We start from the raw sequence: 21,244 nt of genomic DNA on the forward strand, positions 1-21,244 counted from the left end.
AAACCCCGATCTACGATAAAGATAGTAAGGTGTTGGGAAAGCAGCCTGGGGCCCTGGTCTGACAGGACGTTTCTTTAGCAGCTGGGAGTAGCTTTCTGTAATTGCTATTGTAATTGTTTAGAGTGAAGCTTTTTGCTCGCTGCTTTTGCTGAGCACCTCGTGTTTTTTTCTGCCCATGGCACCTCATGTTTTTGGCGGATCACCCTCAATGCCCTGAGCTGAAAAAGTGTCAACTCAAGGCTTCAGCAAAGGCAGTGCGGTGCACCTCACGTTTTGCAGACCGATCTGTGCCTCAGAAAGCTGTACAGTAACAGAGCTGGCAGGGAGCGCGGTGACACGGGCAGCCTGCTAGTGAAGGCCATTGGTTGGGTCTGAGCAACCAAATAAGCCCTCTGGGTAATCTGAGCCACCGAAATAGCAAATTAGACTTCCCGTCTGTCGTTTGCAAGCAAGGGAAACTTCTCCCTGGTAGATCTTTTCCATGCGTGCTCGACCAACCAAAAGCCTACCTCTGCTGGGTCTGCTCTTGCCATTATGGTCAAACTGGATCATTAGGGGCTGACCTCACCATCTGACTACACATTATACAAGCTGGAATCTATAATTAGGATATAATATATATAGGAAACATTCACTTCTTGGCCCTTTCTGGAGATGGGGGATATGCAATACTCACAGGGGACAGAAATAGGAGGGGGAAAGAGAGAGAGAACAGCAGTCGAAGAGATACAGTGGAGATAGAGAGAGAGGAAACAGGTGTTCACCTCAGATATCTGTTCGTCCACCTCCCTCAGGCGCTGGAGCATTCTTTGCATGACCAGGACTGCCGAGTGGCTGGAGGGAGAGTAGCTGGGGGAGTCTGCGCTCTCTGGCTGAGGTTGGGGCTGAGGTTGGGACTGTGTCTGAGCTTGCGTTCGGTCGACATGTCTGAGTTTCTTTAGCGAATGCTTTGGGCCGGGTGGGGGCTGCTGCTGCTGCTGGGGCGGAGGCTGAAGCTGGAGGCGGGGCTTGGGCAGCGTCTTAGGTGGCAGTCGCTCCGCAGCGTATCTGTCGAGGGCTGCGGAATGCAACTGGAAACACGCAGCCAGGTATGAGCCTGTGTCATTTCTCATCATCCAGACGTGATCAGCCACCAGCGGTTGGAGCGAACAGGCTAAACTAGTTTTAGTAGAATGTGGATTTACTATGCCCAGAATTATATTGCACATTTATGACACATTGGAGACTAGTGTTAATGTAAATCTGCCAGGAGGACTACACTACACACACTAACACATCGTTCTCAGTGGGCGAGTGATAAATGTTTGTGTTTAGACACTGACCAAACTCTGTGCATGAAAAAAAGAAATGCACTGGGACCATATTGAGAACATCATATTTATGTTTTGAACATAAATGCAAATTCCATGAGTATATAGAGGGGGAAAATGTCTCTGTCCAATTTTCACACTGTCTTAAAGCTTTGATACAACATGTACACGTGGTCTGATCTCCTGTTGTCTAGTCTACCTGGGGTTTGGGGGGAGGTTTAGGTGGGACCGGCTTCTTGAGGTTGATGAAGATCAGGCTCTCTGTGGTGTCAAGAGAGCAGTGCCGAGGTGAGGGCCCCTCAGAGCCAGACTCACTCGAAGGCTGAGGAGCGAGCGTTGGCGAACAACACAGATGGGTTGGAGAAAGAGTTAGTGGAAAGACATGAAAGAAGGAAACGTGGAAAGACACGAAGGAAGGAAAACGAGAAATTTTTTATCAAGATGACAAGATGAGACACTCTGCCATTACTCAAAGGAACAACACTGTCTTGAGATTAAAACCGCAGGCAACTGTAAATGCTGTGCTTCACCTGCACCTCCAATTGAAGATGTAGCATTAGTTACTAGCTAGGATGTCCTCTTCTTATTCAACTCTGCCATTAAGGCACAGGTGATAACATGCGCAGGTACATACGTGTGCCCAAGCACTCACTCACTCACACACACACACACACACACACACACACACACACACACACACACACACACACACACACACACACACACACACACACACACACACACACACACACACACACACACACACACACACACACACACACACACACACACACACACACACACACACACACACACACACACACACACACACACACACACACACACACACACACACACAATGCAAGGGGTCTTACACAATGCAAGGGGTCTTACCTGTCTCCGGACAGTGGACGTGGGCCTGCTCTCAAACTTGGCAAGCAGCTGGGTGGCCATGGAGCGCACCTTGTTTTCCTTAGGCTCCGCCCCCTCAATCCCAGAGGAGCCGTTCTGACTGGAGAAGTTAGTGGCCTGGGTGGACGGAGGGACAGAGACAGGAGGGAGATCCCTCTGAAGTCAAACGAGGAACCCCAAGGTTTAGTCAGATCCTTTTAGAACGCTGTTGAGTTTGAAGGTTATTCGATGGTAACAAACCTCCTCCAAATAACTGCCGACCTTTCGCCTCCTTTTGTATAGTGAGTCCGTGTCCTCTGCCTTCTTCTCATCCTGAGAGTAAGGGACACAATGGTAAATATTTCACTGTGCATTTGATCCAACATAAATCAAGTATCGTAATATGGTAGATCTCATAAAGAAGGCTTCTTTGCATGTCTTCTTTGCATGTCTTTCTACACATACAGGTATAATGAAAGGAAATACAAATTTTTAAGACAGGCCAACTGGGTGAAGGATTTTGTCATTAATATAAAATATATATAATATAAATGGTTTTGCGGTTAGGTGGCCGAGCGGAGATTGCGTTCGTCACCAACCCCGGAGCTGTGAGCTGGATTCGCCTGTTCGAATCCAGCTCACAGCTCCGGGGTTGTCACCAGCTTGGCTGGCCGTCTGCACTAATACAATTGGCTGTATTAGAGGGTGGGAGAAGCTGGCGGGGTGGGTCCGGGTCTTTGTAAACAGCGACTCCTACAGTTCGGTCGGGGCGCCTGCTAAGCGCGGATAGGACTTGAGGGGGATAGTGTGGTCCTCCCACACGCTACGCCCTCTCGATGAGAATCCGCGCTGCCAGGTGAAAAGAAGCGGTGATTGGCTGGACGTGTGTCGGAGGAAGCACGTGGTAGCCTCCACTCTCCCAGATGATCTGACTGTGGGGGGTAAGTGCGCAGCGACCAGGAAGGGACTGGGAATTGGCATACGACTAACATTGGGATGGGAGAAAATCGGAGGAAAATGGAGGGGGAAAAAGATCAATAAAAAAAATATATATATAATATAAATGGTTTCAAAGTGACAACAATAACGTTATAAAAAGACTAACGTTTATGTCCTGTTTGCTAATGCAGTAGTTTATGTCCTGTTTGCTAATGCAGTAGTTTATGTCCTGTTTGCTAATGCAGTAGTTTATGTCCTGTTTGCTAATGCAGTAGTTTATGTTCTGTTTGCTAATGAAGTTGTTTATGTCCTGTTTGCTAATGCAGTTGTTTATGTCCTGTTTGGTAATGCAGTAGTTTATGTCCTGTTTGCTAATGCAGTAGTTTATGTCCTGTTTGCTAATGCAGTAGTTTATGTTCTGTTTGCTAATGAAGTTGTTTATGTCCTGTTTGCTAATGCAGTAGTTTATGTTCTGTTTGCTAATGAAGTTGTTTATGTCCTGTTTGCTAATGCAGTTGTTTATGTCCTGTTTGGTAATGCAGTAGTTTATGTCCTGTTTGCTAATGCAGTAGTTTATGTCCTGTTTGCTAATGCAGTAGTTTATGTTCTGTTTGCTAATGAAGTTGTTTATGTTCTGTTTGCTAATGAAGTAGTTTATGTCCTGTTTGCTAATGCAGTAGTTTATGTTCTGTTTGCTAATGAAGTTGTTTATGTCCTGTTTGCTAATGCAGTTGTTTATGTCCTGTTTGCTAATGCAGTAGTTTATGTCCTGTTTGCTAATGCAGTAGTTTATGTCCTGTTTGCTAATGCAGTAGTTTATGTCCTGTTTGCTATTGCAGTAGTTTATGTCCTGTTTGCTAATTAAGTTGTGTATGTCCTATTTGCTAATGCAGTAGTTTATGTCCTGTTTGCTAATGCAGTAGTTTATGTCCTGTTTGCTAATGCAGTAGTTTATGTCCTGTTTGCTAATGCAGTAGTTTATGTCCTGTTTGCTAATGCAGTAGTTTATGTCCTGTTTGCTAATGCAGTAGTTTATGTCCTATTTGCTAATGCAATAGTTCACACGAAACACATTCGGACCCAAACACAGCTACTACTGCTAGCCAAAGAGAAGACATCCTGTACCAAAACATTTTCTCAAGAAATATATCGTTCCCTGAGCAGAGGCCTGCTGCAGACGGAGTGGAGGTAATGTAATTATTACAAATGGTAACTGACTGTTCTGACTGACAATACGCATTAAGCATGGGGTATATTGCTGTGCATTGTTATTGCTGCTGCCACACTCTTTAACACTTTCTGCGCCAATCACGAGTATACTTTCGATTTTAATATTCTATACACTCTCACAGACCTCAGTGTTATCATTGGAACTCATTCTGAGACCCCGAGAGTGCAATGCCGGCCGAATCTTGCTAGGTGACAGTATCGCCTACCCTTTGAAACCTTATTTCACACTGTGTGTTACATTTTATATGGTCCGGGCGGAGAATTTGGACCCAGGCAAGTGAAACGCTTCATTCGAGCACCTTGGAACGCGTCCAGCACACTTGATGCATATTCTGTGCCATTTCATGTCAGGGACCTGATATGGAAATCGCAATCAGACAATTGGAATATTCTTTTTGCAATACCTCCTATCAAAGGTAAGGACTATATGACATCAATCCTACTTTGATCCTACAATGATTTCACATCGATCGCAACAATCAACGTATGTAGTATTCAAAACGTATGCCGTTGCTGACTATCAGAGCATCACAAAACGACCCCCCCCCCCCCCTTTGATGCCTTCATGATGAAACATAATACCCATTATATACCTTTGATTTGGAAATGATATCGTGTCCAGGCGAGCAACGCGAACGACTTTCGCAAAATGCACATAGCGCTCCATAACTCAGTTTCCAGGAATTAGCCCGGAATAACATGCAAACGTATACATGAACAAATTTACTATTTTTTACATATTGGACTACAAATAGTGTCTGTCAAATGAGACAGACTATTTTCTCCATAGCTATAATATAGAATATAGATATAGCTCTGCAAACATCATGACGCATCGTGAAAATAGGCAATGGAAAGCTGGCGCTAGAGAGCAGAGATGGGGCATGGCTATGGCGTTGAATGAGTTAAGATGCATTCTAAAAATGTATTTCCTTAAACAAGTACTCAAGCAATACTTGAGTAATTCATGCAAGTAAACATTACTCGTACCCATCCCTAGTCCAAACTGTTCCCAACTTCCCTGCCAATAGAACTCCAGTGAAACCATAGACTACTGGTGTGAAATCAGTTGTGAGGACTCATTAATAGTAGCAAAAATATGTGGGTGTTGCCACTTCAAACAGCTGGTCCAGTCATCTGCTTTATGATGTCACAGACACGAGGCAGATAACTGCTCACATTGCAGAGTGGGACAGACTAACACCTGGCAGAGTGGGACAGACTAACACCTGGCAGAGTGGGACAGACTAACACCTGGCAGAGTGGGACAGACTAAGACCTGGCAGAGTGGGACAGACTAACACCTGGCAGAGTGGGACAGACTAAGACCTGGCAGAGTGGGACAGACTAACACCTGGCAGAGTGGGACAGACTAACACCTGGCAGAGTGGGACAGACTAACACCTGGCAGAGTGGGACAGACTAACACCTGGCAGAGTGGGACAGACGAACACCTGGCAGAGTGGGACAGACTAACACCTGGCAGAGTGGGACAGACTAACACCTGGCAGAGTGGGACAGACTAACACCTGGCAGAGTGGAACAGACTAACACCTGGCAGAGTGGGACAGACTAACACCTGGCAGAGTGGGACAGACTAACACCTGGCATAACACCTGGCAGAGTGGGACAGACTAACACCTGGCAGAGTGGGACAGACTAACACCTGGCAGAGTGGGACAGACTAACACCTGGCAGAGTGGGACAGACTAAGACCTGGCAGAGTGGGACAGACTAACACCTGGCAGAGTGGGACAGACTAACACCTGGCAGAGTGGGACAGACTAACACCTGGCAGAGTGGGACAGACTAACACCTGGCAGAGTGGGACAGCCAACACCTGGCAGAGTGGGACAGACTAACACCTGGCAGAGTGGGACAGACTAACACCTGGCAGAGTGGGACAGACTAACACCTGGCAGAGTGGGACAGACTAACACCTGGCAGAGTGGGACAGACTAACACCTGGCAGAGTGGGACAGACTAACACCTGGCAGAGTGGGACAATAACACCTAGGGTTGCCACCCGTCCCTTAAAATACGGAATCGTCCCGTAATTGGAAACTAAAAGACGCTTTCCGTATTGAACTGATAGGGGACGCCCTTTGTCCCGTATATTAAGGTTGCCAGTTTAGTGAGAGAAATGAGCCAGCCGACCTGAAAAAACAAGCAAAAGTGTGTCCAAAAGTTGCGGAAAATAAACAGACATGGCAACTCGGGTATGGTTGGGAGCGTGCGCTCAGCAGCTCACCGACCAATGAGAATTAGCGCTTTCACGTTGCTAGGAAGAGTTCTGTGCCGTTGTGCCAATCAGAGAGTCTGTGCGCTGCGTGATTTATTTTCGAAGTCGCTTTGAAATGATTGTCTACAGCAGACACTACTCCACCGCGTCCTAAAAAGACAAAACGCCTCCAGAAGTACAGACCTGAGTGGGACGAGGCAAACCTCTGGCGTGATAGTCAGTGGAGATGTTTACAAAGCAAACTGCAAAGTATGTAGGTAGGCATGTGTTTTCTGTGGCGCATTGTGGACTGACTGACATCAGACAGCATGCATCAGGAGAACAACATTCCGGAAATATCAGAACGCAAAGGACCCAAGCACAGGTTTCACAGTTCTTCATGACTGAAACATCTCCTGAGATTGATTCGGTATGGGATATTACATCTTATTTTTCTGGTTGTGTTTTTAACTAGATGTCAGTATTTCTATTTACCTGCCCTGGCAGCCCGGAGCCTATACTCTTCTTTGCACTTTATTTTTTATTAATCTTTTAATTTGGGTCACACAAGTGTTTCATTGTAATATAAATTGTCCTCTTTCAGTAAAAGTGTTCCCAGGCTTTGTTTTTACAGCACTTTATATGCATACAGTATTATGCTCAAGTTGAGGCTATAGTTCAGCCAATTTATTTAAACAATGTTAAATGCAAATAAAGCACTTTAAACTTTAAGTATGACTAAATGCTTTCTTGACTATATATAGTAACTGTTCCAAAATACATAGATTTCTATGTATTTTAGGGGTTTGGGGGGCTAGCTTTTTTTAATATAAATGTCATAGATTGTTTTATTTAGATTTCATAGATTTCTATGCATTTCAGGAGTTTGGGGGGCTGGCTCCCCAAAATAATTAAATAACATAACCCTAACCCTAACCCTAAAACCGAAATAAAGTTAAAAAAAAAAATGTGTGACAAAGTCCGGCCATTTTCGCCCAAAAAACGCCCCAAAACCGCCAAAAAAAAATTATCGCGCACAGGTGACAGGTGTCCCTTATTTCTACTGGTCAAAGGTGGCAACCCTAATAACACCTGGCAGAGTGGGACAGACTAACACCTGGCAGAGTGGGACAGAATAACACCTGGCAGAGTGGGATTACCTTTGGTACGCGTTTCCTCAACAGGGGCAGATTTCTGAATGCCTTCGGTGGATAGTCTCCATTGTTTTCATCAGCCCCTCCAGAATCTGCAATATAAGACTTTATTAAAATGTTTGATATTTTCCACAGCGCCCAGTCATATATGCCACAATGCCAGTATAATGGACACTTTATCCTTATCAGTATAATGTACACTTTATCTCTGGCATATATCAGAGATATACTACAGTATATCCCTGATATATGCCAAAGATAAAGTGATTCCAAGTGGCTTTTTATGGAGACCTAATATAACTGCTATGGAAAAGAGACCATGGTCCATAATTCACAAAGCCTCTCAAAATGGGACGTCTGATCTAGAGTCTGCTTCAGTCAGTTAGTTTTATATGAGGTATGAAAGACACATGGTCCTGGTCACTGACCCCAGATTAGCACTCTGGGGAGTGAATATACGGGCCAGCTGGACCCTTGGCCCATACCATGACGACACCGCCACCTAGAGGGATGGCGGGGGAATTTCCACCGCTACATTTTGTGACTCAGTCAACGAGCAACATTTCCTGATGTGGCCCCAGTGGATTATTTTCAGTAAAAAAGGAAAACCAACAAATCCTACTAAATAAGGGCCTACTTTTCCTTGGAGGGAACTAGTGGGAAGACTTTGCTCCAAACCAGAGGAATGTAGACAGAAGGCTAAATAACACGTCATTATTCTGCCATGTGGGTAAGTAAGCATTAGCAACGCTGTGAATGAGGCTACTTGAAGTATTTGCTTTCCTCCACACTGGCAGCTCTCCTCACGCATTCCCCGTCTCCGTTACCGGTGCCGTCGCGTACGACGCTGGCGTAGATCATGCTGCTACAACGAATGAACATGACACACGCAAAAGCATTGATTCACAGGAACCAGATGTTAACACCTCTTTTCAACTGGGTAAAGTTCCTTATACCTTAGCGATGTTCAACCAGAGAGAATTCAGGGAGTCGAAGCAGAAACAAAGGGTGACACAGTAAATATCCTAAGCATAATCTCGTTATGTACGTTCTCCAGTGGGAGGCTGAGCTTGTTAGGAGGAACAGTGTCAATGCTGTTGTTGTGTGGCAGGCTTGAGGAGGATCACAGTGATTACACTGTGTTGTATGCGAGCGCCAGGAAGATCTCCCACTGGCACCAACAGTGGGCCTCTTTCATCAAGCAAAACACGTTAGAACATTTGCACAGAGTGCCTTTTAAAGACGCACTATCAAACTCAACTCCACTTGGAATTTGATTAAATGAATCCTTGGAAACGGTTATCGTGCATATTTTGTTGATTTAAAGGCCAATTCATTCTCTTGATTGACTGAGCTTTTGCTGCAAGGACTAACAGATAGATAATTATGAGTTTTAAACTGTATTTGCAAACATTATAGTAAAATAGACCCATATTTCTATTTATGATGGGGTAAAAAAAGTCCCAAACAGCATATTTTCCATTTATACATCAAACTCTTTCAGAATGTATGAGAATATAATACTAATTTATATGGACAAAAGATTCCGGATTGGGACTAAGTAAATTGTTGCACAATATTGCTATCAACTTTCATCTTTTTACACATTCAGAAATATTGATGGAAGAGGCCCAGTGTAGTATGTAAGGCAAGGTGTTCCGCAGACTACCTGAGGCAGCAAGAGGTGTGCCACGGAACAGCTCGTAGAACTTGGACAGATAGCTGATCATCCTGGTCTTGTCCAGCTCCTGGCCGGCACACTTCCCAGACGTGAACGGTCGGATCCCAAACTCCCGCTCGGCGATGTCAAAGGCCAGCTGGAGGTTAGCGGCGTGGTCCTCCTCGTTCAGGGAGTCCAAATCTCTAAAGGGGAAATGAAGAACACAATTCCTTTACCAAAGCAAACGTAGAAATACTGTGATAGAATAGCACTCTGGTTAGATTAGATTAGAAAAGATTAGATTAGATTTGAAATTTTAGGGATGCTCGATATTGGCTTTTTTACCGATACCGATATTCCGATATTGTCCAACTCTTAATTTCCGATACCGATATCAACCGATATCAACCGATACCGATATATTCAGGGTTTCCCTGTCCAAAAAACTGAATAATTTCAGGTAACTAATAATTTCACTGGATATATATATAACAAATATTGTTATTGTTTTTTTTTTTTTTAAACCGATACCGATATTTTCCGATATCACATTTTACTGCCGATATCGGCCGATAATATCGGTCGGCCGATAATATCGGACATCCCTAATTTGAATAGATTAGAATAGATTAGATTATATTAGAAAAGATTAGATTAGATTAGTCATGTCATTATACAGCACAACAAAAATAATTTTGGCATCCGACCAGAGTGCAGATGTACAATGTACAGGTGATTACACTGGGTATAAAATATATACATTAGTACTACTGATTATAATCCGATGTATGTACAGAGTTGTAATGTTAATATGTACAGCGATACAAGTATAAAGATACTATGGTAGTAGTCATACTGGCCAGCAGCATAACTAGTAAGAGTAGGTAATGAATATGTACAGATATAGATATTGTAACTGAGGGGTTACAATACCCTGACTGTATTAAAGATTGTGATATATTAAACCACTACTAGTTATGTACTTTAATTACTGGCCATACAGTACATGAATATATATGATGAACACCCACACAAGAATACGGCATTGACACATAAAGTTCTATTGGAGGGTTATTTATTATTATTAAGCAACGTTAGGTTACAGATTGAGAATTAGGCTCGCGCTTGTATGGCGAAGAACTATACGTAAAGTCAGTCAAGAGCATAAGTCAATGAGAATAGTAGGAATACTAGGATGGGTCTAAGCTGACGCCACCTGCGGTATAGCAATTATATGGGCCACACCGGTACCATCTGGAGACACTGGGGGGTTCCCTCCGGGGTGTAAAGCCGGGAGGGGTAGAGGAATGGTCGGGTACAAAGTCTGGGTCAACGAGGAATAACGAGGCTCCAGATACAGGAGCCGGTGCATGTACTCCCTTGATCAGCAGACAAAGCAATAGTTGTAATCCAATATGCTAGATAGCATTGACGACAGCTAGCCAGCCCCTTCCAAGAGGCGGGCCCGAGTGGTGATCCTCACGGGGTTAAATCCCAAACGACAGTGGAATCAACGGTGCTCTTCTCCGGTGGTCACGGTCCCAAAGCAATATAATCCAACCAGAAATGGTTCTGCAATCGCCGGTGTAGATTCTCCTGTGTACATATCCAACGGTTCTCGCCTAGGACTCCTCGGGTGTGGGCACGGATTTAGGCCGCACAGCCTGGATAAGTGCACTAGCTAAATACACGACGAACCGGTGGTAATGCTGGTCACTGAAGAGCTGTAGCCGCACGATACACTATAAATGATCGACTATTACTTCACATTAGATTAAGTCGAACTCAACGTTACTGCGTTAAACTCTGACACTTTAACATTCTATTCGCACGCGGTTCTCAATGCTCTATTTAGATGCAAGGTTGCTCACTTCACTGCACGTTGACTCGTGGTGAAGGCATTAAGGTTTTGGTAAGACTACTGCTGTTTACACCTGCGCCGTATTTATACGTAAGGTGAATATCTAGTGCCAACCTCAGTTCTTGTCTCGTATTACTACGCAGACTCTGGGCATGTACCGACATGCCCGGAGTTGCCTTTGAACTTGCCGTTGGGGGCCTGGTCGTTGGCGCCTGGGGTCGCTGTCCAATAGGAGAGCGAATATTACTCTGGTTTGTACACAGGTAAAGGGATATTCCGTGTATATATACAAATAATATACAAGGTATATCAAAACAATAAATATATATATTCAGTTTAATCTGACCCTTTGCAACAGATATAGTATCTACAGATGTGTAAAAGGGATTATATGCAGGTATGTACAGACAGATGTGGATATAGATATATATACGGAAAGAATAAATATATATACAGTATATACAGCATTATTGTGCATGCTATCATACAGAGTTCAAAATAAAATAAAATAAATTTATAAAAATAAACATTAATAAATTATATCGAATGTACGTCAGTATTGAAAGTAAATGTACACATTCTGCATGGTGTTCATATTGTAATACTTGGGGGCACTAAATCCTTAATGCAGAGACCTTTAAAGAGGTATTTAAAGTGGTTGTCAGTCGAGTTATTCTGGTTCTGATTATTAGTTATTTTTTTTTATCCACTTTTTCTCCCATTTTCTATATTTTCTCCCATCCCAATTTCGTATCATCCAATTCAACCCTCCCCTGTCACGGACGCTGTTTCTTGCCTCCCACAAGCCGGCTGCAATGTGGACTAAGTCATACATAGCACAAGTCCCCTCCGGTACTTGAGGTAACAGCAGTCGCATCTTTTCACCTGCGCAGCTCGATCTCTCAGTGGCGAGGAGTAACGCGTGGGAGGCTCACGCTGCCCCCGACACTTCCTGATTCTACTGCGCAGGCGCACCAACCGACCTGTAGGAGTCGCTGTCCACAACGCCCGATCCCCACCCTTCAGTTTCCCACCCCCTAATACGGCCAATGTGTATTACTGCGGACGACCAGCTAAACTGAAAACAATGTGGAGAGCTGGATTCGAACACGCGAACCCAGCGTCTCCACATTGGTGGCGAGTGCCTTGCCCACTACACCACCTAGCCGCCCTTGATTATTAGTTATTTAAAGTGGTTGTCGGGTGGAGTTATTCTGGTTGAAGGTGACAGGCCGTTACTTTGAAAGCCTGTCATGTGTGGGAAATATTTTTCTAGTTAACTTGTAACTAAAATGTAAAGACAAGCACATGCAGCTCAAGTAAAATAGTGACACTGAGAAATTATGTATTGAGTGATATAGTTTCAATATCATGTTCATGATATTGTAGGGGGAATGGTTACTGAACCAGGGTGAGCAGGCTGAACCAGGGTGAGGTTTAGCAGATATTTACTATGGAGTGATATGGTTTCATGTTGTGGTGATATTGTAGGGGGATGGTTACTATGGAGTGATATGGTTTCATGTTGTGGTGATATTGTAGGGGGATGGTTACTATGGAGTGATATGGTTTCATGTTGTGGTGATATTGTAGGGGGATGGTTACTATGGAGTGATATGGTTTCATGTTGTGGTGATATTGTAGGGGGATGGTTACTAGATGCAGGCTGAACAATACGTTATGTATATAACCTAGTTATATGAGTACTGGCTGAGCGTCTCGCTCTTTCGCCATACTGAGATATACCTCATCTCCAGTACCTACTGTACTTCATTAACGAAAACAAAGCACCCATGCACTTGACCAGGCCCCGCCCCAGTGTCCCCCTATAAGACACCGGGCATTGGTCACACTCGCCCCCTTCCTCTGGAAAAAGTTTTCCATCAAGAAAAACCCCACCAAGGGACCTCAGGGCGCGCTAAGAGCGAGACGCTCAGCCAGTACTCATATAACTAGGTTATACACATAACCTATCGTTATATATTCGTACTGGCGAATCGCGTCTCGCTCTTTCGCCATACTGAGATATGGGACAGAGCAGACGCGTGGCCCGACAAATGTACCCCCTGAGGACCCGCAAGCTCTACCACCAGGGCGGAGGGGAGTCCCGTCACCCCCCCTTCCTAGTGAAGAGGGGGCGGCAGTCAACTCCACCAAAGTGCGAAAAAAGGGGGAACTAGAGACCCCTAAAAACGCACAGCACAGGCGGGACCACGTGTGACACATCACCTCGTGGCACACACCCCTGCTAACCCACCGAAAGGCGGGACGCAGGGGAGGTCCCAGACCTCAGAACCGCCTGGGAGACAGAACCCCCAGTCATGTCCATGAGGTCAAACCTAACGAAGGGACCCGGGGAGGACCAGGAGGCCACAGCACAGATGTCCTCCACCGAGGCCCCCCCTAACAAGGCGGCAGAGGCTGCCACCCCACGAGTGGAGTGTGCCCTGACACCCCCAGGGGGGGCCAGCCCAGCCAACGTGTAGCAAAGGGCAATGCCCTCGCACAACCAATGTGACAGGCGCTGTTTCGACAGTGCCTTACCAGCGCGAGAGCCACCGTAACAAACAAAGAGCTGATTGTAGCCCTGAGGTCCCGAGTCCGGCTGAGGTAAACCCCCAAAGCCCGGACTGGACACGACAGGTGAAGGCTCGCCTCTAACTCACCAGCGTGAGAAGGCGGATGAAACGCCTGAACCACAATATCCCTGGAGCGAAAAGAGCTCCGGATATTTCTTGGCACGAAGACTGGATTAGGCCTCAGAGTCGCACCGCTATTGACACGAATAGACAAGCACTCAGGCCGCACTGAGAGAGCACAAAGCTCACCCACGCACTTAGCGGAGGTGATGGCCAGCAGGAATGCAGTCTTGAAGACAGCTGTTCCAAAGACGCCTGCTCAAGAGGCTCAAACAGGGCCTCAGACAACTGGCCGAGGACCAGTTGGAGGTCCCAACTCGGAGACAGAGAACGTTTCACCGGCTTAAGGCGCCGAGCGCCAAGCAGGAAACTCTTCACAAGAAGGCGGCTGAACAACGTAACGCCCTCAAACCCCACATGACAAGAGGATATAGCCGCGGCATATACCCTCACCGTCGAAGCCGACAGTCTATCCAAAATAGACTGAAGGAAGGAAAGGACAGCGTCCAGGGGGCAGGACCCCGGGTCCAAGCCCCCCATTCTACACCACTCTTGGAAAATACGCCACCTACCCGCGTAAACCGCGATAGTGGAGGGAGCATGCACGTTCCGTATGGTGTCGACCACAGAAGGGTCCATCCCCTCCAGACTAGGGCTGGGCGATATGGCCTAAATATGATATCACGATATTTTCTGACTTTTCGGCGATACACGATACACATCACGATGTTTTTCTTTTTTTCCCCAAACAGTTCATTATGAGGCTTACCAAGACAGTATTTGAGTTTGCAAGCTAACATTAAAGACAAAATAAAATACCCATGCATTTAGCATTTTTATATTATATATTAGATTTAGATTATTGGATTATTAGATTATATATTGCATATATTTAGCAATGAGATATTATATGATTTAGATATGAAATATGATTAATTGAAAATGGGGGACCCTGATGTAAACAAGACGAAAGTCTTTCTCTGGTCTGCATCCCCTTAACAATTGTATGTATTGAGCTGTACTGTACCCATTCTGCAATATGTTAATAAAGTTTTAAATCAATCAATCAATCAATCAATAAATAGCATTTTAATGAAACTACTGTATATTTGTATGTCTCTAAATGTTTTGATGAATTGAAAATGGAGGACCCTTATGTACAAAAGCCGAAAGTCTTTTTCTGGTCTTCATCCTCCAGTCCACTGTTGTTGTATTGAGCTGTACTGTATTGTACCCATTCTGCAATCGTTAATAACATTTTCATTCATTCAATCATTCAGCCGGCAACAGAATAATTTTGATTGACAGTCGAGTCTGCCAATTACGTCACACCGCTTGCACCCGCCCTGCTGTTCTTAGCACCAATCGGCAAGCGCTATGCGTTTTTTTGTTTCCTGAAAGTCCTCCATTGATTTTGACAAGAGTTCAGCTCAACGACAACAACAACAGCTCCCCGCGGCCGACGAGTGATTACCAGCGCACCGCAGCATGACTAAACGATGCATAATGATTTTACTGCAACGAATGTTATAATAAAAGCCTTTCCAGACATCTGTCTGATTGAAAACTTTATTAACAGACCGCAGAATGGGCACGCACAACTCAGCACGGGCTGAGATATGAACAGTAATGCTTGCTATCTATGTCGTCATCGGACGTTGCTATGTATGGGTAAATACGCTGATGTTATTGAACGTGTAACTATATAACGTTAATGCCAGACGCTAAACAGTTAGAAACACCCATCACACTAGATGAACTTAGGGAGGCCATATCTGAAATGCAAAGTGGTAGGGCTCCTGGAAGAGACGGTATCCCACCAGAAATGTACCTCTCATGTTGGGATGTAATTGGACCCCTATTACTTAATATGATTTTATATTCAATCAAGGAGGGGAACTTCCATAAGAACAACAATATTGCACTCATAACAGTCCTCCTTAAAAAAGACAAAGATCCCACCGATTGCAGTAGTTATAGACCCTTAAGCCTCCTCGGAACCGATATCAAGCTGTACTCCAAGGTATTAGCCATCAGACTTCAAAAGCATATGACGTCTTTAGTTCATCCTGATCAGACTGGCTTCATAAGAGGCCGCTTGATCACAGATAATATAAGACGGTTACTACATGTGCTAGATGCCAGCAAGGATGACACCACACCTAAGGCGATGCTGTCCCTGGATGCGATGAAAGCCTTTGATAGGTTGGAATGGTCTTATCTATGGGCAGTATTAGAAAGGATGGGGTTAGGAAAAGGATTCATTGATATGATTAAAGTATTATACAAAGACCCATCGGCCATGATTACAACAGGTATAATCACCTCCGAAATCTTTCCGGTATCACGCTCTTCTAGACAGGGTTGCCCTCTTAGCCCCGGACTATTCGCTTTATCATTAGAACCTTTAGCACAATATATAAGACAATCCCAATCCATAGAACCAATCGCAATCAAGGGCACACAACATCAAATTAGTTTATATGCGGACGACTAATACTGTTCATGCAAAACCCTAACACCTCACTGCCTCATCTTCTCAAGTTGATTGATGACTTTGGCAATCTATCGGGATTTAGGATAAATTGGCCAAAGTCGGCTTTCCTTCCACTTAATGCCCCTGCAAGAAATATACTCCTTCCAGAAGAAATACCAATGGTTAAACACTTCAGATGTTTAGGAGTTGAAGTATTCCCTACTATAAGCCAAACGGTGAAGTACAATTACATAAAAATCCAAGATAAGATCAAATACGACTTTGACAGGTGGTCCAAACTTAAAAACTCAGTACAGGCACGGGTATCAATAGTTAAGATGGATGTCCTACCTAGAATCAACTTCATTAGCTCAATGCTACCGTTACCCCCTCCAGATGGTTACTGGAAAAAATTACACTCTACCGCATACAAATTTATTTGGAATAACAAACCTCCACGTATAAAAAGATCCACCGCACAGAGAAACAAAGCCGACGGAGGTATGGCATTTCCAGATTTTTACCACTATTTTAAGGCGTACACTTTAAGACCACTGACAACCTGGTTTGATTCCCAAGCATCTGTATCCTGGAGAAACTTAGAAGTAAATATAGTAGCACCACATAGACTGCAGGACATAGTATACACCAAATGATCAATTAAGCAATGCGAATTGAAATTTGGCCCCATTATTACTCATGCGATCCGGATATGGCGTGAAACACAAAAAAAATATTCTAACCCACATAAATGGCATAGTCATACTCCCCTATTCAATAACAATGCACTCCTGATTGGAAAACGACCTATAAGATACCCTAAATGGGAAAAGCAGGGCATACACACATTAGGAGATGTTTTCAACAAACAGGGTTTTTGTAGATATAAAGACATACATAAAAAAATGTATCTCACCAGTTCCACACATTATTTTTACGCACAGTTATTGGTATGTTTGAAGGCTCATGGAGTCCCATTAAGGATACCAATTAACACCACAGATATCACAAATTCTTCTATGAAAGAGAGACATCGAGAGGTTTTGTATCTGATTTTTATCATCAATTACTAACGTGCTCGTATGGAATCCTCCCCCTAGACTCAGTCTGGAGAAGGGATATACCAGACCTGGAAATAAATTTTGATTGGCAAGAAGTCTGGGCAAACGTTCGAATTGCGTCACGTAACCCGGACCATCAACAAATGAATCTTAACTATATTCATAGGACATACCTGACTCCTATAAGATTGAACAGAATGGGACTTAAACAAGACTCCAGATGCTCCTTATGTACAAATGGGGATGAAGGTACATTTATGTACTGGGATTGCCCACCAGTTAAGATATTCTGGAAAGAAGTGTCCCAGCAATTATCAAATTTCTTAATTCTGAATATACCTGTACACCCCTCTGTATTGCTGTTGAATGATGTTTTTGAGTTTGCAGTCCCTATACAGCTAAAGAGATTAGTTGTATCTGGTATCACAGTGGCTAAAAAGCTGATAGCATCACGATGGTTTCAACCGGAATTTTTTTTTCGGAAGGTTTGGGTTCTTACATATCTCGATGTGATTTATCTAGAAATATCTACAGCTAGAATTTTAGGTGTCAGTGAAACCAAAATTGCAATGTGGTTAGAAGTGGTTGAGAGAATAAAATCTAGCATATGAATTGTAGTGCCTGGTTAGGAGCGAATGATAATGGATGGATTATCCAAGTGGGGGTCCGGGGGGGGGGGGGGGGGGGCGAGCGAGAGCATATGTATGTAGGGTATTAGATAGCAAGTATTAGGTGTATATCTCGTATACTACATTTATTTAAATGGTGATTTCATTGGATGTGTACTGTTAATTAATGCTTGTATATCTCATTTTATGTTATGTTTAAAAAATAATAAAAAAATAAAACACAAAAAAAATAACGTTAATGCCACAAAACGAATGCCTTTGTTAATAATAAGTAGTAACTTTGATGCAGTAGTGTGTGTGGGGGCGGCGTTGTTCAAAAGTTTGAACGGGTGTGGACCAGATTGACGCGACATTGATCCTCTTGGGCAAAACATCACGATATCCACGATACGTTAAAAAAGTGTATCGTTAATGAACTGTACCCGATATTTATATAATATCGTCATATCGCCCAGCCCTACTCCAGACTCACCCTCTCAACAGCCAAACCATCAGCGGCTGGCCCAGCACAGGGAACTGCCACAGAGACCTGTGCGCCTGAGAGAGGGCCCGCAACGACCAAGGAACAGGCCACGGCGGGGCTATCAAGAGCTGGATCAGGACCGGGAACCACACAGCTGTGCCCCGGTCCGGCGCGATCAGGACCAAGGTCCTGCGCTACTGACGTATCCGCACCAACAACTGACCTATCAGATGTATGGGGGGAAAAACGTACAGAATCCCAGGCGGCCACGGAATCGGTCCCAGACCTGCCCGACTATGTCCGGACATAATCCCCACTCGTCAGGGTGAGGCCCCGCGACATCACACCTGCACCCACATTCACCCTGCCGGGGATGTGGAGAGCCCTTAGGCTGCGCAGATGGAGAACGCCCATAGCCAGCCGACCGCCGCCCGGTGCAGACGGGGGGAGCGTACTCCACCCCGTCTGTCGATATACGACGCTGACGTCGTATTGTCCGTCCTGATCAAAACACCGTTTGAGGACCAGAAGGACTGCCTTCAATTCCAACACATTGAATGTAGCGCAGACCGGGCAGCATGGTCTTGCCAACTGCCCCCCCCCCCCCCCAGTGAGGGAGGCGTCGGTGAAGACCGTGACGTGTGACAGCCTACTGCCCATGGGGACCCCCCTGGTGAGGGCCCCAGGCCCTCCCCAGAGGGCGAGGTCCCCCAGTACTGACATGGGAACCTTAGCCGCTTCCACTTGCCTCTCATCGGGTCTATTTCCATACTGGAAAACCACCTCCGTATCCTCCTCATGAGGTGAAGAGGAGGCCAAGAGGGACCACGGAATGAGCAGATGCCATCATACCGAGCAGGCGCATCACGGACAGCGCCGTAACCGTCCTAGGACGGAACCTCCCGAGCGTGTTTCGATAACATGCTCTGAGAGGGATGCCCATATAGACCTTGAGCTTAGAATAAGCCCAAGTACTCCACCCGTTGACTGGGAAGAGGAGTACTCTACTTCCAGTCTACAGCAAACCCCAGGCTGGTGAGGAATTCCACCACCTGCCTGGTATGAGACCTGATGATCTACCTTGACCGCCAAGGACCAGAACGTCGTCAGGGCAGAATACACTTCGTAACCCCTGACGACGCAGAGGCCCCAGTGCGACCTCCACGCACTTGGTGAAGATGCGGGGAGCCAGAGAACAGCCGAACGGCAGCCTCTGGTACTCATACGCTAACCCTGCAAAGGAAGCGTAGGTAAGCCCTAGGATGGAAGATCGGGGATGCGAATACGCATCCTACAGGTCTATGGAGGAGAACCAGGCCCCCACCTGACAGTGTTCAACAGGTGGGAGACGGTCCAAAATGCTGAACCTTCCCTTGGGACAGGTCCAGCATGGGTCTGACACCCCCCCCTCCCGATTTCTCGGGCACCAGAGAGTACCGGGAGGAACGCCACGACGATGGCTTGCTTCGCCCACAGAGATTGGATCTCGTTGACCAGAGCTGTCACTGCTGGTGACCCTGACAATAGGGTCTGCACCAAACCTGAAAACGGCTGGGCATGTGTAAACACAAGTCCCCGCCTCAGCGTTCTTTCCATCCACCTCGACATATGGTACTGCTGTAGCCATATGTGATGATACTCCCAAAACGCACCCGCCGCCATTTGGCGCCGGACCACTAGGAACTGTAGATAGGCGGCCCGGTCCAACCTGCTGTGCATAGCCAACCCTGGACCCGCTAACCGTGCGAGCAGAGCGTTCCGTGGAGTCGGGACATCGGACCCTGACACTACCCACGGGGCAATCGCACCCAAGGGGGGACCCCGACAGAAAGGGCCGGTTTGATACGGGGGAAGCTGACATCATTCTAGGTGACAAAAGCTCCCCCACCGAACACCCCTCCAGCATGGACAGCTGAGGAGTTGTTCTACAGCTGGACATGCAAGGTGTGAGGCCCCCAGGTGTGAGGGTTCCTACACACCGTAGCCCTGCAGTGATATTACTACCACCCAAATCACGCGTGCCTGCCAGACCACTGCAGGCTCTCCGGAGTGGGAGGCATCAACGTGATACCCGGCCTGGCGAAGGCGAGGTCGGGGAAGCCCGCACTGTTTGCCTCAAGAGGTCTCGAGCCCCCCTGCTGACAACCCTTATAGTTGACAGACACAACACCAGGCTCAACCAAACACAGACGCAGAACGTGTGGCGTGGGACCCGCTTGACAGCACAACATTCTCACGGACAGACCCAGTCTCAGCCAGCAACTGGGTGTCAGCCCCAATCCCCATGAGAAGCGAACGTGGGGCCGCTTGCGCTTCATTGAAGACACGCGGCCTGCAGCCAAAGGAAACAAATCAGAGCCCCTTTTCCGCTGGTGTTGGGGAGGGAGTGACCGGAGAGCGGGCTGCACACAGCTGGACGGCGAGGTTTTTTTAGGGCATGCTCATCCAATGTAGCCGATCCCTCGGCCGCCAAGGCTGTCGGCCTTGTGGACACCTGTTGACATTGAGCCCAGGGTACCTCAGGCGGGGGAAACATGGCCGCTGGTCGAGGGCCTCGCCACAGCCGCTGGCGAGGCCGTGCTCTCACCTCTGGCTGCACGGCGTGAGGCGGTGTGGGGCCTAGGTCAAATACCGCCCGCGCTCCAGCGGAAAGACCAAAGTCCCTCTGCGGAGAGGGGAGCCCTGAGGAGGGAAAAAAGTATTTTTAACT

General features: G+C 46.0%; 1 protein-coding gene across 1 annotated transcript in view; it reads right to left on the minus strand.

Moving 5' to 3' along the window:
• The window catches only part of mical2a (microtubule associated monooxygenase, calponin and LIM domain containing 2a), a 179,713-nt gene that overhangs the window by 16,077 nt on the left and 142,392 nt on the right, over positions 1–21,244 (minus strand). Inside the window, exons 12-17 of the mRNA XM_084337133.1 lie at positions 9,415–9,608; positions 7,752–7,837; positions 2,463–2,534; positions 2,205–2,339; positions 1,510–1,632; positions 765–1,070 (exon numbers count right to left, since the gene is read on the minus strand). Coding sequence (XP_084193259.1) covers positions 765–1,070; positions 1,510–1,632; positions 2,205–2,339; positions 2,463–2,534; positions 7,752–7,837; positions 9,415–9,608 — 916 coding nt within the window. The remainder of the gene's footprint in view (positions 1–764; positions 1,071–1,509; positions 1,633–2,204; positions 2,340–2,462; positions 2,535–7,751; positions 7,838–9,414; positions 9,609–21,244) is intronic.

Source organism: Notolepis coatsorum (genome assembly GCF_963971535.1).
Source record: "Notolepis coatsorum genome assembly, chromosome: 20".
In the NCBI taxonomy this organism is placed as follows: domain Eukaryota; kingdom Metazoa; phylum Chordata; class Actinopteri; order Aulopiformes; family Paralepididae; genus Notolepis; species Notolepis coatsorum.